Source organism: Apium graveolens, chromosome 7, assembly GCF_009905375.1.
Source record: "Apium graveolens cultivar Ventura chromosome 7, ASM990537v1, whole genome shotgun sequence".
Classification (NCBI taxonomy): domain Eukaryota; kingdom Viridiplantae; phylum Streptophyta; class Magnoliopsida; order Apiales; family Apiaceae; genus Apium; species Apium graveolens.
Window position 1 is genome coordinate 23,811,844 of NC_133653.1, and position 24,238 is coordinate 23,836,081.

Below are 24,238 nucleotides of genomic sequence, written 5' to 3' on the forward strand. Positions count from 1 at the left end.
AATCGAATTGTTAGTTCATCTTAAAATTAATTAATTAATTAATTAATTAATCATCAATTCATTAAATATCATTCAATCAATCATCAACTCATACCAATCAGCAGCATATATGATTTATATGACCTTTTTCCTTGATATTTTCACGAGCATGAGTACACAATTTATTTCGATATAATTCAATTATGTAATTTAGAGTTACTTGAATAATAAAACAATTTAATATACTTTAAACTAAAGGTACCATATATGATGTAGCGTCCTCATAAAAATGACCGTTTTTTTCACTTAAAAACGTATATTTACATTTTTAAAAACGCATTTTTTATTTACGTTGATATTAATTTTTGAATATACAAATAAATTTTATAGAAATTAAAAAAAAAAATAAAAACGTATATAAAAGTTGCGTTAATAGAAATGATGTATTTTCGAACTAGCATGTACAAAATGCGTTATTTTTAAATTTCTGCAAGCCCGTCCTGACGCTTGGGGTTATTCTGTCTATAGTGGAGATAGTCGCATGTAATTACAGACATAAACACATCCCATAACAAAACACAGAAGTTTCTGCAGGCCCAATAATAAAACACAGTATCAACTAAATGATGCTTTAATTTGAGATAGTAAGGGCCAGTTTCCTATTTTATGACATTTTATATCATTTACTCTCAAATTGTGAGATTAAAAATCATTATTCGGAACTATTTCTCTTCCTTTTCAAGAAAAAACTAATGTTAAAGTATTTACATTTTTTAGTTTTTTAGTTGGTATAATTTTCAGTTTTTCTTTGCTAAGTATTATTTCTAGAATACTGCTAGAGTAAAATAAATGCTTTCCAATCCTGATGTTCAAGTGGGGATTCCACAATATCACAGAGAGCAATACAGCGTATTAATCTCACGAGGTGAATAGGTGATGATATAAATGAGTATTTGCACGTTGCACCGACCACTGACCATCTCGCAGCTCTTTAAAATTGGTAAACTGTTTAGTACATTATAGTTTTGTTTTGGCACAATCAAATCAGCTTGAATGTTAAAAGCATTCAAATTCGGCAACCCCACAAAATGCTCATTAGTTCCCAAATTTATAGTTAGAAGTACATGGATTAAATGGTATTTTGAATACAATTTCTTTAACATTTTACATAATATATGAACAGGGCACCATCACACCAGGAAATTAGTAAATAACATCGTCTGTTCGTCAAAATTGTTTTTCCGGGCTTCAAAACACATTTTATATTTATGGTAAAAATGGTATCGCCAAATTTAGCAATACAAACAATGATATGATCAATGTGGACAGTTATAATGTCAGTACTCGGATAGATTAAGTAACACATTCTGATTGAAGTGAGCAACGGAAGGATCTTGCAAATATCTTCCCTTGAACTCGTCAGTAGAAATATTTGTGGATTCTGCCTCAGATGTTGAAATCTCCACGACTAAACGAGAAACCCTCCTCAAGGCATTGTGTTCTCGTGTCTTGCATTAGACGCTGCAGTAAGGTGGGGTTGCCTGTGACGATAGCATCAACATTTTCGTGCAACATCTTCTGCATTGCAAATCTGTCATCAACTGTCCATGCAAATACCTTCTTGTTTCTCCTGTTGAATTCAGCATGTAGGACGTGGACAGATTAGATGCAAGTATGCATGAGAATGTAATTTCAATCTGATAATTTATAAATCCATACCCGTGCAGAACTTTAACAAGATTCTTGTCAATTAACTGGTGGAAAACACCAACCACACCAGCACCGCTAATCCTCAACAAATTTGTCCTGACACCAGTTGAAGGATCCTTCATAACAATGTAGCCTACCTGAAAAAGCACCAATATATGCATCTCAAGGAAGTGGACAAAATCAATGGTATATAATATCTATCACCAATAAATTAGCCAAGAAAATCTCAATTATCCAAATACATGTATATATAATCAACTAAAACAGGAGGAGGAATGGATATGTTCTAACCATCACATCAGACGATAGTCTCATTACATCCCTGGCTAAGTTATCACTTTTAGCCCATACTAGACAATTCTTGCAGTGGGTCCTCTCAACCTACACAAGGCATTTAATAACAATGACATTACACTGCAATTTCAAAAAAAAAGGGGGTACATTTCATGTCTGCATATTAAAGGACATATTTTAACTCTCAGCTTTACTCGTTGAAATTGGAAACTGGATACATTTGCATTACAACATTTGTTACATAAAAAGCATAATGTATTATCACTCCTACAGTCCTATTGAGCTGAAAAAAGTTGACAGGATATGATTTTTGGACTCGCTTTATGCACTCCCAAAAGTTAAAAAACATTAATTAATGTAAATAGTACACAGAAAAATTGCCTGGTAAATTTTTCCCATATTTACCAATAGTAGCAAAAGTGTGTAGACCATGTAGAATATATCTTTCCAATTTATGATTCAAAGAGTTCAAAAATTATTGCAGAACATTTGAGGACGGTTCTTGAGAGCCAGCTATTGCATGTATGCGTCCTGAATAGTGTGGTTTACATCTCACGTCAATTCCAGGAAGTCTTGATGGCACAGGAACAATTGAATATAAATAAATTGTTTAACTATGAATTCAAAAAGGGTGATTCAACTGCAGAAGCAACACCATAAGGGAGAACATATAATGGATAACAACTAATAGTTAAGAGTGAACAATTTTTTAGTAATCAAGATAGTTCAATTCAATAAATTATAACACTCTTCTTATATAAGAAGAAAAATCATATAACTAGTCCTAATTAAACAAAAGAGACTATTGTTCATGCCAATTCACTACCATAATTAAATAAACACACTACCAAAATTAAATAAAAACACTACCATAATCATATAAAAAACTATCATAACTGAATAAACCTAGGATACTCCGGATAATCTACTTAACCAATATGATTAAACTAGATGAAGTAAAATGAACTTTATTCTTGAATCATAACATAAATATATAATTTTCTTGCTCACATCACTTGACAAGCCACACTAAAAAGACCATTTTAGGATCTTGCAGCAGCCGACAGGACCATGTTTGTGAGCTTAACGGAAAAACCAGGCTACGCAAAGAATCTATCATTAGCTATGAGAAACTATGGTTCATAACTCCACGACATATTGCAAAAGCTTAGGCTGCAGGATCTGTTACTGGTGACTGGACATTCCCCCACCCTTGCCACTGTATTTTTCTTGATTGTCAAAAATTTAGCACCTATTGCATTTAATCCGTATCATATGAATCTTTCTACCCATGCAGGCACGTGATTTCAGGACGCAGAATTAATCACAAAGTAACAGGAAGCTACACAATCCACAAAATATAAACGAGCTTACAATTTTTATAATATCCTTTGCAAGTCCTTTCTCATATGAAGGTGGTCCAACTTTTGCATCTAAAACTATCTGCCGCACGGAACTTGATACCAACTGAAGACCGCATTATCATTAGAATATATACACTTACTCTGAATGACCAAAAAAATGTGTACTTGCATGAGATGCAAGTTATATGACAAATCAAGTAACGTTTTTTGTCTTTCTGACACCTCTACGTACTTATCAAATAATCAAAATTAGAAGAAAAAAATAAGGCATACCTTCAGAGCATCTTCAATAGTAGGGATTTTGTTATCATGAAACTCCAACTCCGCAGGATCATCAGGAACAAGTTCGTTTATCTACAACCACATGCTATAATATACGCTCATTTAACATTAGAAATAAAAAAATCCAACTTTTTTTGGTATGATAACATGAAAATACGCAGAGTCACAGACAAAAATAGGAAATACAAATCGGCATGAATTTTAGCACAAACTACTTACTAATTAACATGAACATACACAGTCACAAAAACAACGAAATACACATCAGCGTGACATGACGCAGCACAAACAACTTACTCATTCTTCTACAATCATTTATTTTCATTTGCACAACCCGAGATTTCCCAAACTTCAGAAATTAATAGATAAACTAACAGCTCTGGAAAATTAATGTGGGAAAAATCACGAATCAGTTACTGTAACGGTAACATCGATATATCAAGGCTATTGAACTGCAGATAATAGTCACCTCCACGATTTTTCACCCGCATAATTTTGAAAAATGTACAGATCGAAATCAATAGAAAATAGTAGAGTGTATAATTAACCATTGTCGAAATGTATGTGCGCAATAAATCTTTATATATATCATGCCAAAGCTTGAAAAGTAGAAATTTCTTATTTACCTCATCATAAAAGTATTCCAAATAAAATATCCACGATATTTATCTCTATTAATTTGAGCTGTTTGCACAACAAAATGCTGAGATATTTTAAATTAAGTTGTCTGCTTTCATCATTATTAATTTTTAGGGAAGGAGTAATATCATCAAGATCAAGTTCAGTTTATATTATTGATGCAAGCAATCAATAGAACTTAATGCACTCTGTTTCCTCTAATTCTTATTCTTGTTAATCTCCAATAACATTTTTTTAGCACAACACTTATCTATTGCACCAGTAAAGATCAAGTTTTCTCCAACAAAGTGGTGTATGTAAGCTCTCCAGGAGCAAAGTGGTGTGTGCGAGCCCACTTAAATTAAAAAAAAAAACTATTATGCCATCAAGTAATTATTTATATGTTTTAACATTTTATGCTATAGAAACAATGGAATGGCTTATTTGTAGAGAATAATAGGTTTAGTATTACTAACTAAAAAAATATTATTAAGTTTGGGTATTTTAGTCATTAATTAAACTTACTCTGCCTCAACTTAACTCGGGCTTTGACCCTTTTGAGTAGCCAAGTCATTCGCACCTGCAAACTAAATAACTATTACTGGACTAAAAAAATATCCCATCATTGCCATCAATATAGTTTTCCACTATGCAATAATAAGTTCTTGTTATTTTATCATACAAATCTTTTGTTCTAATGTCCCTACTCCCTACTCCAAAACATGTACACATTCCTCGTTGATCTGGCATTAGATGCACTATGCCGCATATGGAGTACACAGTACACCTTAGTCCAGAGACACACACATCCCACAAGGGATAAGTACATGAGCAGCATCCCATTCTCGGTCACAGTCCCACAGATAACAATGAAACTAGGCTACATCACATGCCTTCTAAACTCAAGGTAACACATATTTCAATAAGAGGGTAAATATAAATATTAAATATTTCATCACATGAAGATTACTACTTTTCAAATAAGATTCTTTTCACACTCTGTACATAACTACATACATGAAAACTCAATTCTACTGGTTCACCAAATTTCTAGCATGCTTAGTAAGAGGCCATCAGAGGTGAATGAAATGATACTTAAAGAAATGCAAGACGCAAACTTGAACCAAGATGTGCACACACACACATATATATATTTAAGCTTAAGTAGACCTTTTCTTATTTGGTAAGATTTTTGAGCATATATAAGTAAATTCTGAAGTACAAAGAAACGAAACAATGGGTAAGTTTCATTATAAATGATGATTTCAAAGTTTAATGCTGTGGTGATATTCATCTTACAGGTTATACTAGTTTTACAGAAGATTCATATATACAGTTTCTCAAAGCTCGACCACATATCTCTGTCATAGAAGCAAAATTTTAAAATACTAATAATACCCCATTTATACATAAATGCTTACCTCTTTCATGCTCATATAGCCTACTCTTGAACTACTGTTCCCAGATATCCGCTGCAAATCCCTGCCAGCAGAAAAAATTGACATTATATCCTTTATACATAACTAGTTTATAGCCCGTGTGATGCACTTTTTTTTAAAATCTATTCTTAAAATTTTTTAATGTACATGTATATCGTTATTTCTGACGTTATTGTAATATTATTTTTATTATTTCATAATCTGTTGTAATATTGTATCATATTTTGGTTTTTAAATAGTAGGAGAGCAATGTAACCTTTTTATATTTATGATTGGTTAAATCACTATTCAGATTGTATTAGGAAGCTATGTCGCAATTGGTGTTTTAATAGCTAATTATGATTGTATTAAAAATATACTTATTATAATAAGATATAATCTTAACCGTATATTTTTAATTATAAGATCAACGATTGAGATTGTTTTGGCGGTACATTACCAAATTTTTGGATAAGAAGTCCCTTACAATTATTATCTATACAGGATATAATAAGCACAAGGGACTTTTTATCCAAAATTTTGGTCCTATACCGCCAAAACAATCTCAACCGTTAATCTAATATAATAAAAAATAGACGATTAAAATTATATCTTATTAAAATAAGCATATTTTTAATATAATCATAAATAGAAAATGATTACATTATTCTACTATTATTCAAACACCAATTGTGATACAATATCCTAATACAATCCTAGATAGAATATGATTAAAGATTTAACTAATCATATATATAAAAGGATTACGTTGTTCAACTACTATTCAAACACCAAAATATGATATAATGATACAATAGTAGATTGGATATAATTAGATATTCTAATATGCATAATTGTAATTCAATTCCACATTCGTATATTTCTCAATATCAGCATATTTGTTGGAAAATATAACAAACTATCAAAAATAAAAATAATATTTCAACAATATCAGAAATAACAATATATTTGTACATTAAAAAATTATAAAATAAAATTTAAATAATAAAAAAATAAATTTTAAAAAACCGTGCATCTCAGGGGTTATAGCTAGTACCTAATAAATTTACTAATAATTACATGTTTTGTACTGCAGCAGCTATGTAGTAAGGACTAAGGATACAAAAGGACAGATTATAGTGTACACAGAATTCTTCCCCTATGCATGCTAAGTAACTTGAAAAGATTTATTTAAATATAATAAATGTATTTGTCATATTGCTGACTCTGTGCACAGTTTTCCGCAACACTGATATTTGGAAATGATTTGCGAAAATCTGGAGAAGAAAAACAAAATTTTTACTATAAGATTGTGAGACAAGAACATTGTTCTAAGAGTAAAAACTCCTCACAGTTTCTCTCAGAAACCTAATTTAAATGTGAAGTAAGTGGCCTGCTTTCGATTTATTATCAAATGGGTCATCATCCCAAGGAATTTACTCTTTAAAAATCCATGAGATTTTATATTTCTTAGTTTTAACACCAACAAAAACAATGGCATCATGATAATAAAGCATACAGTTATCAGATTTTCTCTCGACTATAACGAGTTGGTTCTGAAGTAATCTCTACTTTAACTGAATCAGATGTACTCCTAATCATCTCTTTCATTATTTGGCCCTGGGTAATCTCTAAATCTTGCTTGTTTAAGTCTTTCATGCATTCTCTTTTATTTTCATATGCACCTTCTATATTGAAGATATGCAAATCTCATAAAATCTTCCCCTCTTTATAAATAAAACTACTGATTAATATCTTATTTGCTTGGCTGCTTTTGCATATGATTCAACTACAATGTGTTTCAATCATGGAAAACATGTCTGTTGCCTTGGGTCTTTACGTGTGAGTGTGTGCATTGCTGGACCATAAATCAAGCAAATTTTCAAGCAGCAATAACATATAATTCATACCTATCATGAAGGGCGAATAAAACTCCATCAGACGAACGAGAAACATCAATCTCGATGCAGTCCACTTGAGACCTAAGAGCGATATGATATGCAGCCATCTGTTGGCAAAATTGCAAATATTACTTTTTAAAACTTGTTCTCACCGAAAGCAATACAGGACAAATTTCAAGATCTTGGGTATAACCGTATAAGATACAAGTTTCTTTTTTCTTTGATAAATTAAAAGCTTAAAGCAATTTTTCGAGAATATATAGTACTACTTCCTCCAATTTCAAGTACAATATATAGTAGATATATTTCCATGACCGTACATCACTACTTACTCCAATTTCAGTGCCTCAACTGACATAGAAGAAACATATTTATGCAAGTTACAATTTTAATGTAAAGAATCTAGCTAGTTATGATATCTAACATGTTTCAATAAATATATGTATGTAACATATACACATTTATCTTGTATTGATTGCAAAATAAACAAGCTGAAAAACTTTGTAATAATTAGACTGAAGCTATCCCAGTATCAATCAGAATCATTAAGTAGTCAAGTTTAAATAGATTTGAGTCTTAATAAGCTTTGCCTACTGATTTCATATGAGTACAGGAGCATGAAGTAAGGCCAAGCATAAAGGACTAAATGAACTGTAAGTTGGTGAATAACAAGGTAAAAACACCTTATACTTTTGGATTCTTCACACGCCGACATTGCAGATTAGATAGAAAAATCAGATTTGAGACTAGAGTCTAGGAACCTAATCTCCTCTGCATGCTTAATGAACTAGAAACATGAAACCATTACTGCTATGTGTCACAATAAACCGAGTACAGGAAGCATTTGATCGTTTATTTACAAGAGATAAAGCTCATGAAAATTTCTAGACATTTCCTTTATAACTACAGATCAAGGAAATCATGCTGAATAAAGTTGCAGGCAACATACTTTAATCATAAAGATATGTTAGCATACTTTCATGATACAACAATATCTTGGAAGTTAAAGTTGTGGCCTAGAAATATTAGCAGTTCCAAATCCCACAGACTGTAAGATTAAGGAGTAAAACGAACTGATTTTCAAGAGAAACCAACTCAAGGTAAGGTGTCAATTATTTATAAAATACTCAACTTTGTAAAGTTATTAAATTTCATTGGTGTATGATGTGAAAAGACGACTAGAACAAAGCACCTAATATGAACTACCATCTCATATATATTTAACAAATATATAAAAATAACTGAAAGATAAGCACTAAATAATTTTCTAGTACCTAATATTAGCATTACTAAGGGCTCATTTGATAAATCTGAATCATTTAATCTGAATAGTTAATATTTCTGAATGAATACAATTTCTGAACCGTTAATTTGTAATGGTGGTTCATGGTTTGATAAATCTGAACCATTACATAATATATGATTCAAGAGGACCAATATGTATAATATTTTTAATAACATCATGAAAATTAATGCAAGATATATATAATGTCTTTAATGTATTAGAAAAAAGCAAATACATAATCAAAATACTCAAATATAATTTTATAGATAAATAGAAATATTTTGTAAGAAAATATTTGTGATATCTAGTTACAAGTAATCACCCACTTAAATAAAAAAGAGATTGAATGTAACTAGCCTGACGTAACTTCAAGCATCAATGGACATCAATGGACTGGTTCAGAGAGCAAAAAATGAGTAACTGGTCCAGACAATTATGGATCGTCCATAAGTTTAGGAAAGCCAAACAAATGATCTGAATAACAATTTCTCACTCGTCCAGAAAATTTTGATTCATTCAGTTGTTATCAAATGGGCCCTAAGTCAAAACTACTATGGGATAGTTGCAATTTTTCCAAACAATTAAATGCAAAATAGACGCAAAAGAACGTTAGTATGCAATATAAACTTTCAATTTATTAACTAGTTCCCAAAAAAACTAACATATTGCAATGCCAATGAGCATAGCAAAAGGTACATACAGTGTTTGGGAAGGCACGGGAGGAATCACCACCATGAGCACATACTAGGGGAGGACTACTCAACCAACTACACTTTTTCATTTGCATCTGCATTGATATTGGCAAATTAAGTTCAGTACCGGAAACTCTTATACATAAATATATAGATAAGCTAAATGAATCTGCATCAAGTTTATCAGAAGTGATAACGTTATATATATATATATATATACTACCATTTCAAGCACGTGGTTCAGAAAACATGTTCTCTGCTTATCCCCGGCACCTCCCTCAATATTTTTAAGTGCTTTATCATCTAAGTCATTTTTTTGGCATAATTCCATAAACCACTCATGTATTATATGTTTCTATAGAAGTAAAAGACACTACAATACCAAAATGAAAATAACTGCATAGAAAATGAACATAAACATATAAGTGTGACCTGAACCGGAGAGAGAGTGACATATATCTATCAGCATTAAACTTATTATATATAGTTTAGTTGGAGAAGTAAATTTTATCTAAAAAACCAATAGTGAATGCTGGGTGAGTAAATTGGGTACTGATTCCTCCATTGAAGGAAGACAACAACATTGCAGTTTCTTTTTCTTTATAATTAAATACGCCCACCTTGTCTTTGACAGGGTTCAAATCTCGACATCCTGTAGAGGGAGCAAGGGAGATATCGCTTGACTAAGAGGTCATTGGTTCGCAATATTTTCCCTTTTCTCTTTTTCCTTTTCCTCACTTTAATTTTTCTTCTTCATTATTGAACAATATTAGACCACAATGAACAATTACAATGCTTCAGAAAAAAATAGTCTAGTGTTTTTCGTGAACTATATTAGATGGCCTACTTTATAAATCTCTGAATTTCTAAAACCAAAATTCTTGAATAGTTTAATAATTGATGAAGAAAGTAAAGAAACCAAGAAGAATGCTAGGGTGATTTCAAGTGCTAAAGAACCACTACCACCAATAACTTCCCAATGCAGAAGGACGAAAAGTGTTTGGATCACTCCCCATATGAATCTCAATTTCAATAACCAGTTAACGTCTACGCTGTTGATTATGCAGGAGATTACATGTAGGCTAGCCCTACCGAAGAAAACCTAATATACCATAGTCATTTAACTTCTTGGTTTATTACTCAAAATCTATGAACACTTATAAATACTGTAGTAGATATAGACCCCACATATAAAATAAAGTACTAAACAAAAAAAAATTATTATTTTATAATAAATATAATTAAAATGTTTGAATACAATTATGAATATCCAATTTTGGTGTCAAAAATATTCCCATCATAGATAACTAAAACTCCTTTCACATGCGATACGATAGTTAAATTAAAATATGTAGGCTTATGTCACTTTTTCTGCTAACTCACCTCACTCCTAAAGATCTAGGGATAACTCATTGTTTTCCAGCAAGTCACAGTTTTCATCCACCATTTTCTCCTTTCATTTCTCTCTCAGCTGCTTCTTTCATCCAATTTTTTCTACGTTCCCCTGTATGCTTAGGCTTTAAACCCTAAAACCTCGAGAATCTAGATTTAACTAAACTTGATCAGCTCACAATTCTACTGCAAACCATCCGCTACAATCATCTTCTCTAATTCTATTCATATTACATGTGTATTCATTCGTAAGACACCTCAATGAAAAACACTACAACAATACACAAAAGCCTAAACAAACTCACTCGTAAATACTTCATTTCACTACTTGTCATAAAATTATTAACTGTCAAATTATGGCAAACTAGGCATCGAAAAATCAAACAATACCTACAATTACAGTTCTGACACAAGCCGAAAATATAAACAAACAACAAAATTCACATTCATTTCATTCAAAAAAAAACGGGAAATCGCACTCGAGACTTAATTTCTAGTAATTAGATTAACATAATAACAATTACTAATCGTTTCCGTAAAGATCTACGATACACATTGGCGCCATCAGCGCATAATTAGCAAATACCTTTTGGAAGTGTTTGAGTTTGAAATGGAAGAAAACAGGGGGAACAATAGCGAAGAAAGCAAGTGCGTAGAGAATGTAACGGAATTTATATTTCCGGGCGGGTCGGAGTCTCGGCCTCGGGTTTCTAGTACGCATCATTATTACTCACTCACCAGCTTCAGAGTGAATCTACACACATAAATATACTAGTAGGGTTTCTCTTTGTGGGAGTAGTGTAGGTTTGTTGTTGTCACTTCCTACTATTTTGTGCCTGGGATGGGTGACTTTTTCCTGCCCCCGTTATGGATTTACAGGATCCGACCCGTATGGCTACGGGGATGGGTGTAGGGTCCTTGACGGTCCGGGAGGCTTTTAGCTACTGGCCCGCCCGAAGCCCGAGCGGGGATTTCTTTCTTTTTCGATCTACACCGAAAACGGGATCCTGCCAGAATTCGGGAGTGTTTATTAAATAATTATAATGTCCGCTGTTAACCAACACATCACTTTCTTTCATCCAACGGTCAGGATTTAAAAAAAATTCCCCTGTCCGCGTAAAATAACCGCGGAATACTGCATTTCCGCGTAAAATAAGCGTGGAACGAGTAATTACCTTTTTACCTTTAATTACCTTCCGCGTATAATACGCGGAAGGTCTGGGAAACTAATTTAACGGGTTGAAACGACCCATTTAGCAGTTTTAACCTAAATTATATATAGAGGCGATTTGAAGGTGATTGTTAGGCGATTTACTCTCGATTTTAAGGCGATCAACATCGATTTAGTTCTTCTTCATGCTTCCTTCAATTTCCCAGTCTCTAAGGTTCGTTCTACACACCAATTTCAATGTTTTTTCATATTCTAGGGTTCTACAAATAGTTGTATTTATGATTGTGATTCTGTGTATATTCGATCGCGTTTAATTGTATATATTCGACTGTGATTGTGTATATATTCGATTGTGTTTGTGAATTTTGAATTTTGATAGTGGATTTGAATTTTGATCATGTGGCATATTCCCTGAGTTGTGAATTTTGATCCTATTTTTGGATTATAGGATGTTTTGTTTCGTAGCATCTCAGATTGTGAATTGTTTGATGTTCCAAAAGGCAAAATCAGGTTGTCTGGTTTAAGTGTATATATAATCGTGGTTTTTGAATTTTGATCGTGTTTAAGTGTATATATGATGGTGTATATATATGACAGCCTATGAATTTTGTGGCTGAGGATTCATTGTTTTGATTTACTATGACTATCGTTTTTGTATTTATTATACTATTGTGTTTAAGTGTATTGATGTGGCGAGTTGGATAATTGCGAGTGGATGTTGCGAGTATAGAGGTTTTGCATTTCCGTATTGAATATGTGGAATCGGTGTATGATATTGTTTGAGATTTCTATAATTAGAGTCTTTGCATTGCGGTTTTGAATTTGTATTCATAGTTGTGCTTGGAATAACTTATACATACATGAACCGTTTTCATGTTTATTGTTTCAGGATGTATAATATATTATCGGGTCTAGTTAGTCATGATATTATCTTTGGTAACGACCATCATGTGAGTTCGGATGTTTGGGAGGGATATGAGCGGGGTCCTTTGGAGTGTTATTGTGGGAACAGGAACATGCGTAGGTGGGTTTTGTCTGATGCACAGATGGACTTGTTGCATAGCATTGGTTTTGGTGTGTTTGCAAATTCGGGTGTGGTTTTACATAATGATGCGAGGCTTGTCACGGCACTTATGGAGAGGTGGCGTCCCGAGACCAATACCTTCTTCATGAGACAGGGGGAAATGACAGTGACTTTGGAGGATGTTGGCTATATCTTGGGTTTATCAGTTGCTGGACATTCGTTAGTTGGTGACGGTCTGGATTGTGGTTTGGCGTATTTTTCGAGACAGTGGTTTGAGCCGTTGGATGAAGACGAGGTGAAGGTGGCATGGGCCAGAGCCGGCATAAAGTACACATGGTTGTATAAGAGATATGAGAGGGCTTATCCGAGTCCTGATCCGAGGAGGATAGTTATCCACACACATGCATACTTGCTCATGGTCATTGGTTCTGTTCTATTTCCTACCAGTAGTAAGAATGCGGTGCACACGAAGTACATTGGACACCTTCGCTATCTTACGGGTGTGCAGAGATGGTCTTGGGCTTCTGCGGTTCTTTCATATCTATACAGGGGGCTCGAGCATGCAGCACAAAAATGGGCCAAGAGGATTTCCTATTGTACGTGGTTGTTGCAATTGTGGGCATATGAGCGTTTCTTGATTGGGAGACCTCTTCTTGATCCTATCAGGGATTCATATCCAGTTGCTGAGTTCTAGGCTATGCCGGTTGAGGAGGTTGTTGATGAGGAGGAGGAGGTCAAGGAGGAGGCGGGGGAGGAGCCTAAGGGGAAGAAGGGGAAGAAGGGGAAAGAGGTGAAGGGGAAGGAGGTGAAAGGGAAGCAGGGGAAGGAGGTTAGGGGGAAGAAGGTGACGGAGGTGAAGGAGGTTAGAGGTAAGGGTAGGGGAAAGGGAGGGAAGGGTAAGGTGCAGGCTGATGTTGTTCTTGATGATCCTATGGATGAGGATGTTCCTAGGATTGGGATTGTTGTTAAGAGGAAATGGGCTATAGGTAGGCATGATAGTAGATTGGCGCCTCATCATAGTTTGCCACATTATAGAGGCGAGTTTGATGGAGTTGCAGTTGATATTGTGGCGTGGATGCCGTATGCCCACTTTTATGAGGTGGAGGAGGATTCAGATGGGGATCATGACATATCGGCTGAGGATTGGGAGACTCATTTCTTTGGTCTTTCCAGGATTCCAGTGCTATGATATGATGTTGTTGAGTATCAGCATTCTGATAGGGTGATGAGACATTTCGGGTTCAGACAGGGTATTCCACAGTCACCTGTTAACATGACAGAGTATAGAAAGCCTATGATTCCGTTTAATCCATATGACTGGAGGGGTATATGGTTTGTTAAGATTGGTGAGTGGACCCGTTTTAGTCAGCACCCCGAGGTTGTAGTTGCTCATCAGCTAGACGCAGTAGATGACACAAGCTACATGTAGTGGTACTCAGGCATTGCACGGATGCATGTTGGGAAGCTACAACCATTGCCAGAGCCACAATACATCACCCGGGAGTTGTTTAACAACACCCAGGCATCTGACCTTGTAAGTTTGTTAATAATTATTTCCCCGATATTTTTTAGAATTGTTTCCTCCTTTGCATTATAGTAACATCTGATTATCTGCCACAAATGTATTTTGCAGATACAGAAGGGGTTGGCATGTCTGCAAGCTATGGATAGTAGCATTCCCCCTGAGTATGAGCAGGAGTTTGGGAGGATTGCCCCTATGTTTCTCGAGCCGTACTGTCGATTCATGCAGGATGTTAGAGGTCCGGCATATATGGCTCCAGTATTCCAGCATGTTCATCGTTCTCCCGAGGCGATGAGGCTTATAGTTAGAGAGACTCGAGAGGCCGATGTAATTGATATTACACATCCGTCTCAGCAGGTGTCACAGGTCCCGACACAAGCATCTGTATTTGCAGCAGGGTCGTCTTCGAGGGTTGAGAAGATGGATATCCGCCACCCTATGGAAGAGAAATGGGAGATAAATAAGAGACTAAAGTGGGAGAGGATGGACGCTATTAGGAGGGATTTGGGATGGGGTGGTTTGCCCGGGAGTGGTCCTATTAAACACGATCTTAAGTGGACCTTGGACACAAGTGTTATGCAGAGTTTTGAACCCAAATGATGGCTAGATGATAGGATCATATATGCCTACATGGTATAATCTTTGACCTTCTTTCATTTATGTTGTTCTTTTTATTTCATTTATGGTATAACCTATTTCTTGCAGTGGTTGTTGCGTGATCGTGAGGAGGCCATAGCTGTCGCGGGGGTGTATCTGAGGATGCCTTTATACTACTTTATGGATCCACTTTTTACGGAGTTGGCGAAGAAAGTGGACTAATCACGTCCCTATTCTGCGAGGACCTTACATTTCTTTCTTAATTGGGCGAGTTGTGGGGTAGGTTCACGAATTAACCAGGTGGACTACATATTTCTTCCCGTGAACGTGAACTAGAACCATTGGTTTCTCATGGTATTTTCTAGTGAAGGAATGGGGCGTGATGGTACTTGATCCTATGAACTACAACGCTAAATATCCCGAAGAGGAAGAGTGTGTGGTAATAGTTCCTCGACGATACCTTATATTGTAATTTCTAAATATTTCCTTATTACTTTCGTGAACTGATGTTATTTTTTGTTGTGTGTTAGGTTGGAGTTGTTACAAGTATGCTTGGTTATATTGGGAAGAATAGAAATTTCCCAGATGAAGAGCCTTTAGTTCATGTTTGGGATGCAATGCCTAATCAAGATAGCCACTCAGATTGCGGTGTGTACGTATGCAAATATATGAACTACACCTTGCAGGGATATGACCTCGCTAAAGTGCGTTGGGATGCCTCGAACGTGGAGACTTTTTGTTATAGGATTGCGAAGGAGCTTCAAAGAGGGATGGCTAGACCCATACCAACACATCGCATGAGGCAAAAGTTGGAGAGGGTAGCCGGAAAGAGTAGTAGATAGGTCATTCGTCTAGTTGTGTAGTTTAAAAGAACTTGTGACTTAATCTTATGCTTGTGTAGTGTAGTTGAACTTGTTTCGTTACATTCGAACACATCGTGTGCCCTTTATTTGGTTTAATGACAATTGACACTTGTTTCGTTTATATCGGTAGTTTATCGACCGTGTCCCTTTCCCGTCCCCTTTTTAGTTTTTTTTTCTATTTTTTATTGATTTGTATATATAATGGCCCCATGCACTTGTGTGCAAATTTTAAAAGGTTTGGAGAAATTTCAAAATTTGAGGTTTTGTAAATTTTTGGCGATTTGGCCTATATTTCGAGGGGTGCCTAAATTTGGCGAATATTTTTTTTTACATTTTACAGGTTGCTGTTTTTTGACTGTGCATATATTGTTGCTTGTTTGGTTGGTATCCTATAAAACAGGTGGGATGATGCCTTTACAGAAGGCACATTTCCAAAAAACTTTATGTCCTTTCCGCAGAAAATAAGAGCGGAAGGGTTAATGCCTTCCGCGATTATTTTCCGCGAAAAGGACATAAAGATTCTGAAATTTTTATCCCCTATTTTATGTGAAATCTATAAAATAATGATGTATTTCAACTATATGAACTGCATTATGCAATAAAATATTGGTTAGAACATCGTTTCTTATGACTTCCAAAATTTAAGAATTACTTGGCTATAATGACTAGCATATGGTCATTTTGCCAACTTTGCATGTAAATTCCCACGCATGATAAGCATAAATATTACAAAATAAATGTGCATTCTATTTTATATCACATTAAAAGAGTTGTGTTTCGACATAATAAGTTTTCAAGTAATGGATCAATGACAAATTAGAAATTACATAATTGTTGCAATTCAAATCCAAATAAGTGCATAACTTGTCTAGTTTGACAAAATTACATCGATATACAACAAAATACTTAAACAAAGGGAATTCTCGTACGAACTACCCTAACTAACTAAATATCTCTAAAAAGTTAGAGAAGTCGCCCGATAGTTGGTGCGTTGAAACCCCGGGGGGGCCTGACAATGCATGTAACCCAATAGAGCACAAAAACACATCCTTCGCGGAGCACACCTTCAGTGACTTCGACATGGGTCTCGTGATTGTTGGGTCCCAATTTGTTTGTAGAAGGGGGGGGGGGGGGTTGAATACAAACAGTACCGAATAATCGAATTAAATGCAGAATAAAAAATGTGAAACAAAATTCAAGTTAAATAAAAATATTATTAAACTTGAAAGGTGTTACAACAACTGTATCGATTACAAGGTATTAATCTCAAATCAATTATCACAAATCTAAAATACATTCGACATGAACTTTTTCTATTTTTGCAATAATTAGAATCAAATGCTAAACGCGATTTGAGATTAAGTTCTAGGGATTTTGATCCGCTAGATTGTTACACAAGAACAAGATAAAGATTTCTAGTTGATTGGATTTAACTTTACAATCTAGAAATGTGATCTTGAATTAAGCAGATGAAAAATGGAATGTTTCAGAGGCGGCTGCTTTTTCTTTCTGTGTTCTTGTTTTTGACTTCTGTATTGGATGTATATTTGATCTGCTGCTTGTCTGCTTCTTTTAATCAACATAATAGAATTGAACTGGCAAGACAATCCCTGAGCTCAGCAAGACAATCGGTAGGACAATGGATTGAACTAGCAAGACAATCTGAATGAACTAGCATGACAATCAGAATGAACTAGCATGACAATCAGAATGAACTAGCAAGACAATCCTCCTCCTAGTGTAACTTTCGGTGAGACTATTGAAAATGGCCTAGCATGACAATCGGTATGACAATCCTGATTGTCATGCTAGTTCATTTTCAATTGTCTTGCTGATTTAATGTAGATTTTAATCCAATTTAAATTCTGAAAATTCCTAAAATTAATTCAGAATTAATTAATCAATTAATTCAATTAATAAATAAATTATTCTTCGCAGATATAATTTATTTTCTTAATTAAATTAGATGACTTAATTAATTAATAGATAATTAATTCTAGTCTTGAGCAACAACCATGCTTCTGCAGATCTTCTGAAAATCACTGAAAATTATGAATCAATTCCACCACTTCAACGTTGACACTCGATGTACTGTCTGGTTCATGAGTGACTAACTTCCGTGACGTTTCTTCATGTCTTGACTTTGACACTTTGATTTTCTTCAGATTAAATCCTTGTAATTAATGATACTCTGACGAGATCTCTGTCACTTGATTAAATCCACGATCTTGATTTATATCACTGAGGCATGATCAACTTCTTGAACTTCTTCCAGTGAATTACCTCCTCAAGTCTGTAGATGAACCTTGTTTCTGAATCCTTTGACAGATATTACTTTGCGAGATCTCTCTGACGGTCGATCCACTATTTACTTATTACATTCTTATTTGAGTTGAGTTGAATCCTCGAATATACAAATAGGCTATGACATATGACTTACAATCTCCCCCTATTTGTTTGTTAGACAATAACACACAAATACCTAGAGGATAACTCAACTAACAAATAAGAAAAAGATATAAACATACATGCAAAGTAAATAGCAGAAAAGTTCTGGATGAGATTTAACATTTTCCAGATTCCAAGTAGATGTTCCTCTAGACTGAACATATCTTCAAGTAGTTCCATCTTCATTTGTACAACCACATTTCCTGTTGAGAAGCCCATATCTCTTGCTTCTCCCCCTATGAGAATCAACTGATTAAAGAAGATCACCTTCGTTTTACCACCTCTCCCGTACAATAGGATCCGCAGATAAAAACCAATGGTACTCCCCTAACTGCTTCTTCCCTTACTAGGAAATCACCTTGTGTTTACCACCTCTCCCGTACAATAGGATCCGTAGTTAGAAACAACAATGGTGTGGTGTAGTGTACATTTTTAGGATCTTTTTCTTCCTCCCTGCTATTTCTCCCCCTTAGTTGATGAATCCTCCAAACTATTTCTTAAGCTTTTATCTCCCCATTAAAGAAGGAATGTATGCCGTCGTCTGAAGGAGTTCTCATATTTCACTTGTTTGGAAAAGAAATAACAAGTAGTTTCTCTTTCTACCTCACTGTGAGTGTGTGATTCTGTTTAGTGTACCTCACATGTGTTTCACTCTTCTCTCCACTCGTGTTTACACTCATTCTCACAAGTGTATCACTCTTCTCTCATAGCTCCATAATCCAGCTGTACCTGCAAGGAAAATCACCTTAGCCATCCTTAAAGGAGGTCACAGGTGGTGCAATGGGAGTTCACAAATCCCCATCCTTGTTAAACTCGTCAGATGAATCTGAGTCATAATTTACAAGTTGCTAGTTTCCCTTTTAGGGTTCCAGATTTGAATTCTGGGAAGGTAAACAATGATCCAACGAATTTAGCATAAAGATCAAAGTTCCCTTCTAATGTATGTGAAGACATTTCCTTGTGACTTATCAGGTAATATCTGAATCATTGTCAACAAGTTGCCGATCTGCACCTATGTCAGATCCACTATCCGCAGATGCATCCAGGGGATTTAAGCCTGGGGAGGTAGACACTGACCACTGACATATGGCTTTTGGATCAGTATCCTCTCCTAACACCTGTAAAGGCAATTGGTCCACTAACGAACCTTGAACAATCGAATCTGACCTTAAAATGGTCGAAACTCTTATTTCCGTCAACTCATCCTTTGTGTGTGTAACATTTCCTTGTGCATCAAGAATTGTTTATGTTTGAAATGGTGACACTACATCGGATACCTTGGCCGACAGGCAAATTTCAATAGACGCACCCTGTTGAGAGAATGAATCTAATAACTGTTTTTGTGCCTTTTCAGCCATTACATCTTTTTGAGAAGATGTATGGGGGCTAGCAGTTGTCTCGGTTTAAATACTACTCATCTATGTAGGAGACAGAGCTACTGGGTTGACTACAGAACCTTCCTTATATGGTACACTAGGCACTATCTCCCTCACGCTCATTCATACTACATTTAGTGGTAAGAGAGTGTTGGTTGGTTCTGTTTTTGTGTTTGTCTTTACAGTCTGGGATAGATGTTGTGGGTTTTCAACCTCATGACTGTCAATGAAAGAAAGTCATTGGAGACTGAACCTGTAACACAGAATATATGGTAATAGAGAGAAAATGATTTACAATAGTGATTTCAAAAGATTTTACATGAAATAAGAAATCACTAATGTAGAAAGAAGTTTGATTTTGTTTTTCAATATGAATGAGTTTTTGATAAAACATTGATCACTTAGGGTAAAGTCTAGTAATTCTCATTCATGTCAAAAGCTTACAAATATCTGCAACATAATGTTAACAACATATCATTGACCGATACTTGTCAAGTACTTTAGATACTAATTGTTATGTTGCATAATCAATATACCACTGCACATATAAAACAATATGATTGTGCTTAGTGATAAGAGAGTTATAAATATGACGACTCTACTTATTCATATAAAACTGTAACTGCAGTTAGAGTGTCATACCATGTCCTTGACGATTGCTTGAGCAGTATACTAGTTCATACCAACCTGAAGTGAGATTGTGAAGAAGAGATTGCATAGTCCAATAGATCTGCAGCTGCAAAGTCCATGAACTGTGGTGCATTGACTTCCTCTTTTGACTCACCAACCAGGAGTACACTTGTACACATCTTACTAGAGTACAATTCCAAGTGTAATGTGCAGCAGGTGCTTGATATGGCGTAATATTCTCAAGTCTCGTCACTGGTGCTATATGTTAGATACTGCTTCCTGATAATAACCTAGCACAATATACAAAATTACAATGATAACATTCCCAGCTTGCAAACAGCCATATCCCTCAGATAAACCTTTGCTGTTATCTCCAAAGGTAACCAGGGGGCCAACTTTCTCAATCCACATTTGATAGCAGGGCTCTATCTCCGGTCATATGTCTTGATGATCCACTTGTCAAGAATCCACACTACCGGTTACACCTGTATACTGCCCTGCACTTTAAATGGATTAGACCTTCTTCGGAACCCAAACTTGGTTAGGCCCGGCATACTTGTAGAACTGTCCTTTGTCAGACAAAACAACATTTTTAATTTTAATTGTCTCAACTTTCTCAATGACTGAACATTTGACCTTGTAAACAGCCTTAACAAATTTCTGTTTAAGCTTAGGCACAAATGTCTCCTTTCTAGCCTTAGAAGGACTAGCAGTCTTAGACCTATCATGCTTCTTGTTATTCACATGCTGACGAGGAGTAGTCTTATCATTAGACACATGCTTACCATTAAAATAAGCATACATCATATTAAAAGCACAAGACATACAATTAGCAACACCACATGCTTTATGAGAGTGATTAACAGCAGGTAATTTATGCATGGTAGACATGGCATTATTGTTATCCAACTCATGTGTGTCTGAGTTAGTCTCAGTTGCTTTCACAACTTTGACTGGAACTTTCGACTCACTTGACTTGGAAACAATCTTCTCATAAGCATGATCCTCAGCACATATTTCTTCTTGAATAACAGAAGAGGTCGCATCAAATGGTTCAGCAATTGATGCTTTATAGAGGGGTTCATCAACACCCTTAAGCACATGTGGTACTTCCCTCCCTTTAGCACAGACATGAGGAGGGGAGTTTATGCCTAATTCTCCAATAGCAGCATTGTAATCATATCCTATTCCAGATGTTTGATTAACAGCTTGCTTACTGTAGAACTCTTTAGCCTTCGAACAAGAATTGAAGTAGGCTCTAACCTTAGTCTCAAGACCGGTGATCTTGTCTTTGAGAATAGTTTCGAGTTTTCTATAACAGTCAACTCTATTCTCTAGAAAAGATACCTGTTCTTTTAATTTGTCTTGATTAATATGCACAAGTCTTAATTCATTGACCTCTTTCTCAAGGTCTGTGATCTTTAAACTTAACAGTTCATTATCACGACGTGCACAATCTAAGTTACCTCTTAGATGATAAACCATTTCAGCATCAGAAAGTTTTACCTCTATTCTTGACGATGAAGCTTTTCCATCAATAGCCATAAGAGCAAGATTTCCTTCATCTTCATCTTCACTGTCAGTATCATCCCAACTTCTTCCCTTTGCCAGATAAGCCCTTTCAGAGTTCTTTCTTACTTGCTTTGGCTTCCTACATTCTGTGGCAAAGTGTCCCAACTCATTGCAGTTATAGCATCTAATGGTGCTTTGATCAACCATCCATGTTTTGTACCCACCACTGCTGGTGATAGAGGATGAAGATCCACCTTTCTGGAATTTGTTGTAGTTGGACTTGTACTTAAGCTTGGGATTCCTCCTGAATCTGACATGGGAGAATCTCTTGACAATTTGGGCCATTGATTCATCTTCCAATTGCTCCAGCTCTTCCAAGGAATAAAAATCATCACTTGATTGATTTGTAGTAGGAGGAGCATATTCTGCTACTAACTCATTTTCCTCACCCTTGGAAAACTGTACCATTCTTTCTAACTGTTGAGATTGTTGTTGTTGTTGACCTTCAGCTACAAGTGCAGTAGATTTGCTGACCATTCTATCCTTCCCGTAGACTTCCTTCTGTTGAATCTGCTCCAACTCATAGGTTTTGAACACTCCATAGAGCCTGTCCAAAGAAATCTCACTCAGATCTCTAGCTTCTCTAATGGCAGTGATTCTATGTTCAAGATGAGCTGGCAGTGTTAAAAGGAACTTTTTGTTGACCTCCCTGATTGAATAATACTTTCCATTGATGTTCAGGTTGTTGATCAACGCATTGTACCTCTCAAACACTTCAGTAATTCCTTCTCCTGGATTTGATTTGAAATGTTCATATTCAGAGGTTAGGATTTCCAACTTGTTCTCCCTAACTTCCTCTGTGCCTTCATTAATCACCTCAATAGTTTCCCACATGTGTTTAGAATTTTTACAGTTCATCACATGTCTGTTCATCAAGGGATCAAGGGAATCAATTAATATTAATTGAAGGCTGACATCCAAGGAGGCTTCTTCCTTCTCAGCAGGAGTAAAATCTTCAGGCTCTTTTGGATAGGTTCTAGCTTCAGTAGTCACCACACCATCTATTATTACCTCCGGTTCAATAACCATCGGAGTTTTTATACCCTTCTTTAACAAGTTTGAATATTTGGGATTTGCAACTTGTAAAAATAATAGCATCTTCTTCTTCCACATGATATAATTCTCTTTATCAAATTGTGGAATTTTAACGGTTCCAACTTTATGTGAAGTCATTATGAATTTTTGAATAAATAAAAATTCAAGGAGTTGAAAAATCACAAAAGTCTAGGATCTTGATTTGTTCGTTAATCAGAAGGCTCTGATACCAATTGTTGGGTCCCAATTTGTTTGTAGAAGGGGGGGGGGGTTGAATACAAACAGTACCGAATAATCGAATTAAATGCGGAATAAAAAATGTGAAACAAAATTCAAGTTAAATAAAAATATTATTAAACTTGAAAGGTGTTACAACAACTGTATCGATTACAAGGTATTAATCTCAAATCAATTATCACAAATCTAGAATAAATTCGACATGAACTTTTTCTATTTTTGCAATAATTAGAATCAAATGCTAAACGCGATTTGAGATTAAGTTCTAGGGATTTTGATCCGCTAGATTGTTACACAAGAACAAGATAAAGATTTCTAGTTGATTGGATTTAACTTTACAATCTAGAAATGTGATCTTGAATTAAGCAGATGAAAAATGGAATGTTTCAGAGGCGGCTGCTTTTTCTTTCCGTGTTCTTGTTTTTGACTTCTGTATTGGATGTATATTTGATCTGCTGCTTGTCTGCTTCTTTTAATCAACATAATAGAATTGAACTGGCAAGACAATCCCTGAGCTCAGCAAGACAATCGGTAGGACAATGGATTGAACTAGCAAGACAATCTGAATGAACTAGCATGACAATCAGAATGAACTAGCATGACAATCAGAATGAACTAGCAAGACAATCCTCCTCCTAGTGTAACTTTCGGTGAGACTATTGAAAATGGCCTAGCATGACAATCGGTATGACAATCCTGATTGTCATGCTAGTTCATTTTCAATTGTCTTGCTGATTTAATGTAGATTTTAATCCAATTTAAATTCTGAAAATTCCTAAAATTAATTCAGAATTAATTAATCAATTAATTCAATTAATAAATAAATTA

General features: G+C 35.2%; 1 protein-coding gene across 2 annotated transcripts; it reads right to left on the reverse strand.

Moving 5' to 3' along the window:
- Nucleotides 1–1,057: 1,057 nt before the first annotated feature.
- LOC141672626 (glycerophosphodiester phosphodiesterase GDPD4) lies at nucleotides 1,058–11,796 on the reverse strand. 2 transcript variants are annotated; one of them, XM_074479279.1, is made up of 9 exons: nucleotides 11,522–11,796; nucleotides 9,552–9,638; nucleotides 7,576–7,673; nucleotides 5,669–5,729; nucleotides 3,621–3,701; nucleotides 3,358–3,450; nucleotides 1,981–2,070; nucleotides 1,699–1,826; nucleotides 1,058–1,609 (listed from the first exon to the last, which is right to left on the reverse strand). In XM_074479279.1, the coding sequence occupies exons 1-9, from the start codon at nucleotides 11,657–11,659 to the stop codon at nucleotides 1,426–1,428; spliced, it is 960 nt and encodes a 319-aa protein (XP_074335380.1). In that variant the 5' UTR covers nucleotides 11,660–11,796; the 3' UTR covers nucleotides 1,058–1,425. The 2 variants fall into 2 exon arrangements, with proteins under 2 accessions (XP_074335380.1, XP_074335381.1); XM_074479280.1 differs by lacking the exon at nucleotides 3,358–3,450 and having other exon boundaries at nucleotides 11,522–11,794.
- Between the last annotated feature and the right edge of the window lie 12,442 nt (nucleotides 11,797–24,238).

What these genes read in the sequence shown, in the direction of transcription:
- LOC141672626 (XM_074479279.1), bottom strand. Translation starts at nt 11,659, where the DNA reads ATGATGCGTACTAGAAACCCGAGGCCGAGACTCCGACCCGCCCGGAAA. An exon ending in CCCGTGCCTTCCCAAACACT is followed by an intron (nt 7,674 to 9,551) that starts GTATGTACCTTT and finishes TTTTGCCAACAG; the next exon opens with ATGGCTGCATATCATATCGC. An exon ending in GACTATCGTCTGATGTGATG is followed by an intron (nt 1,827 to 1,980) that starts GTTAGAACATAT and finishes GTGCTTTTTCAG; the next exon opens with GTAGGCTACATTGTTATGAA.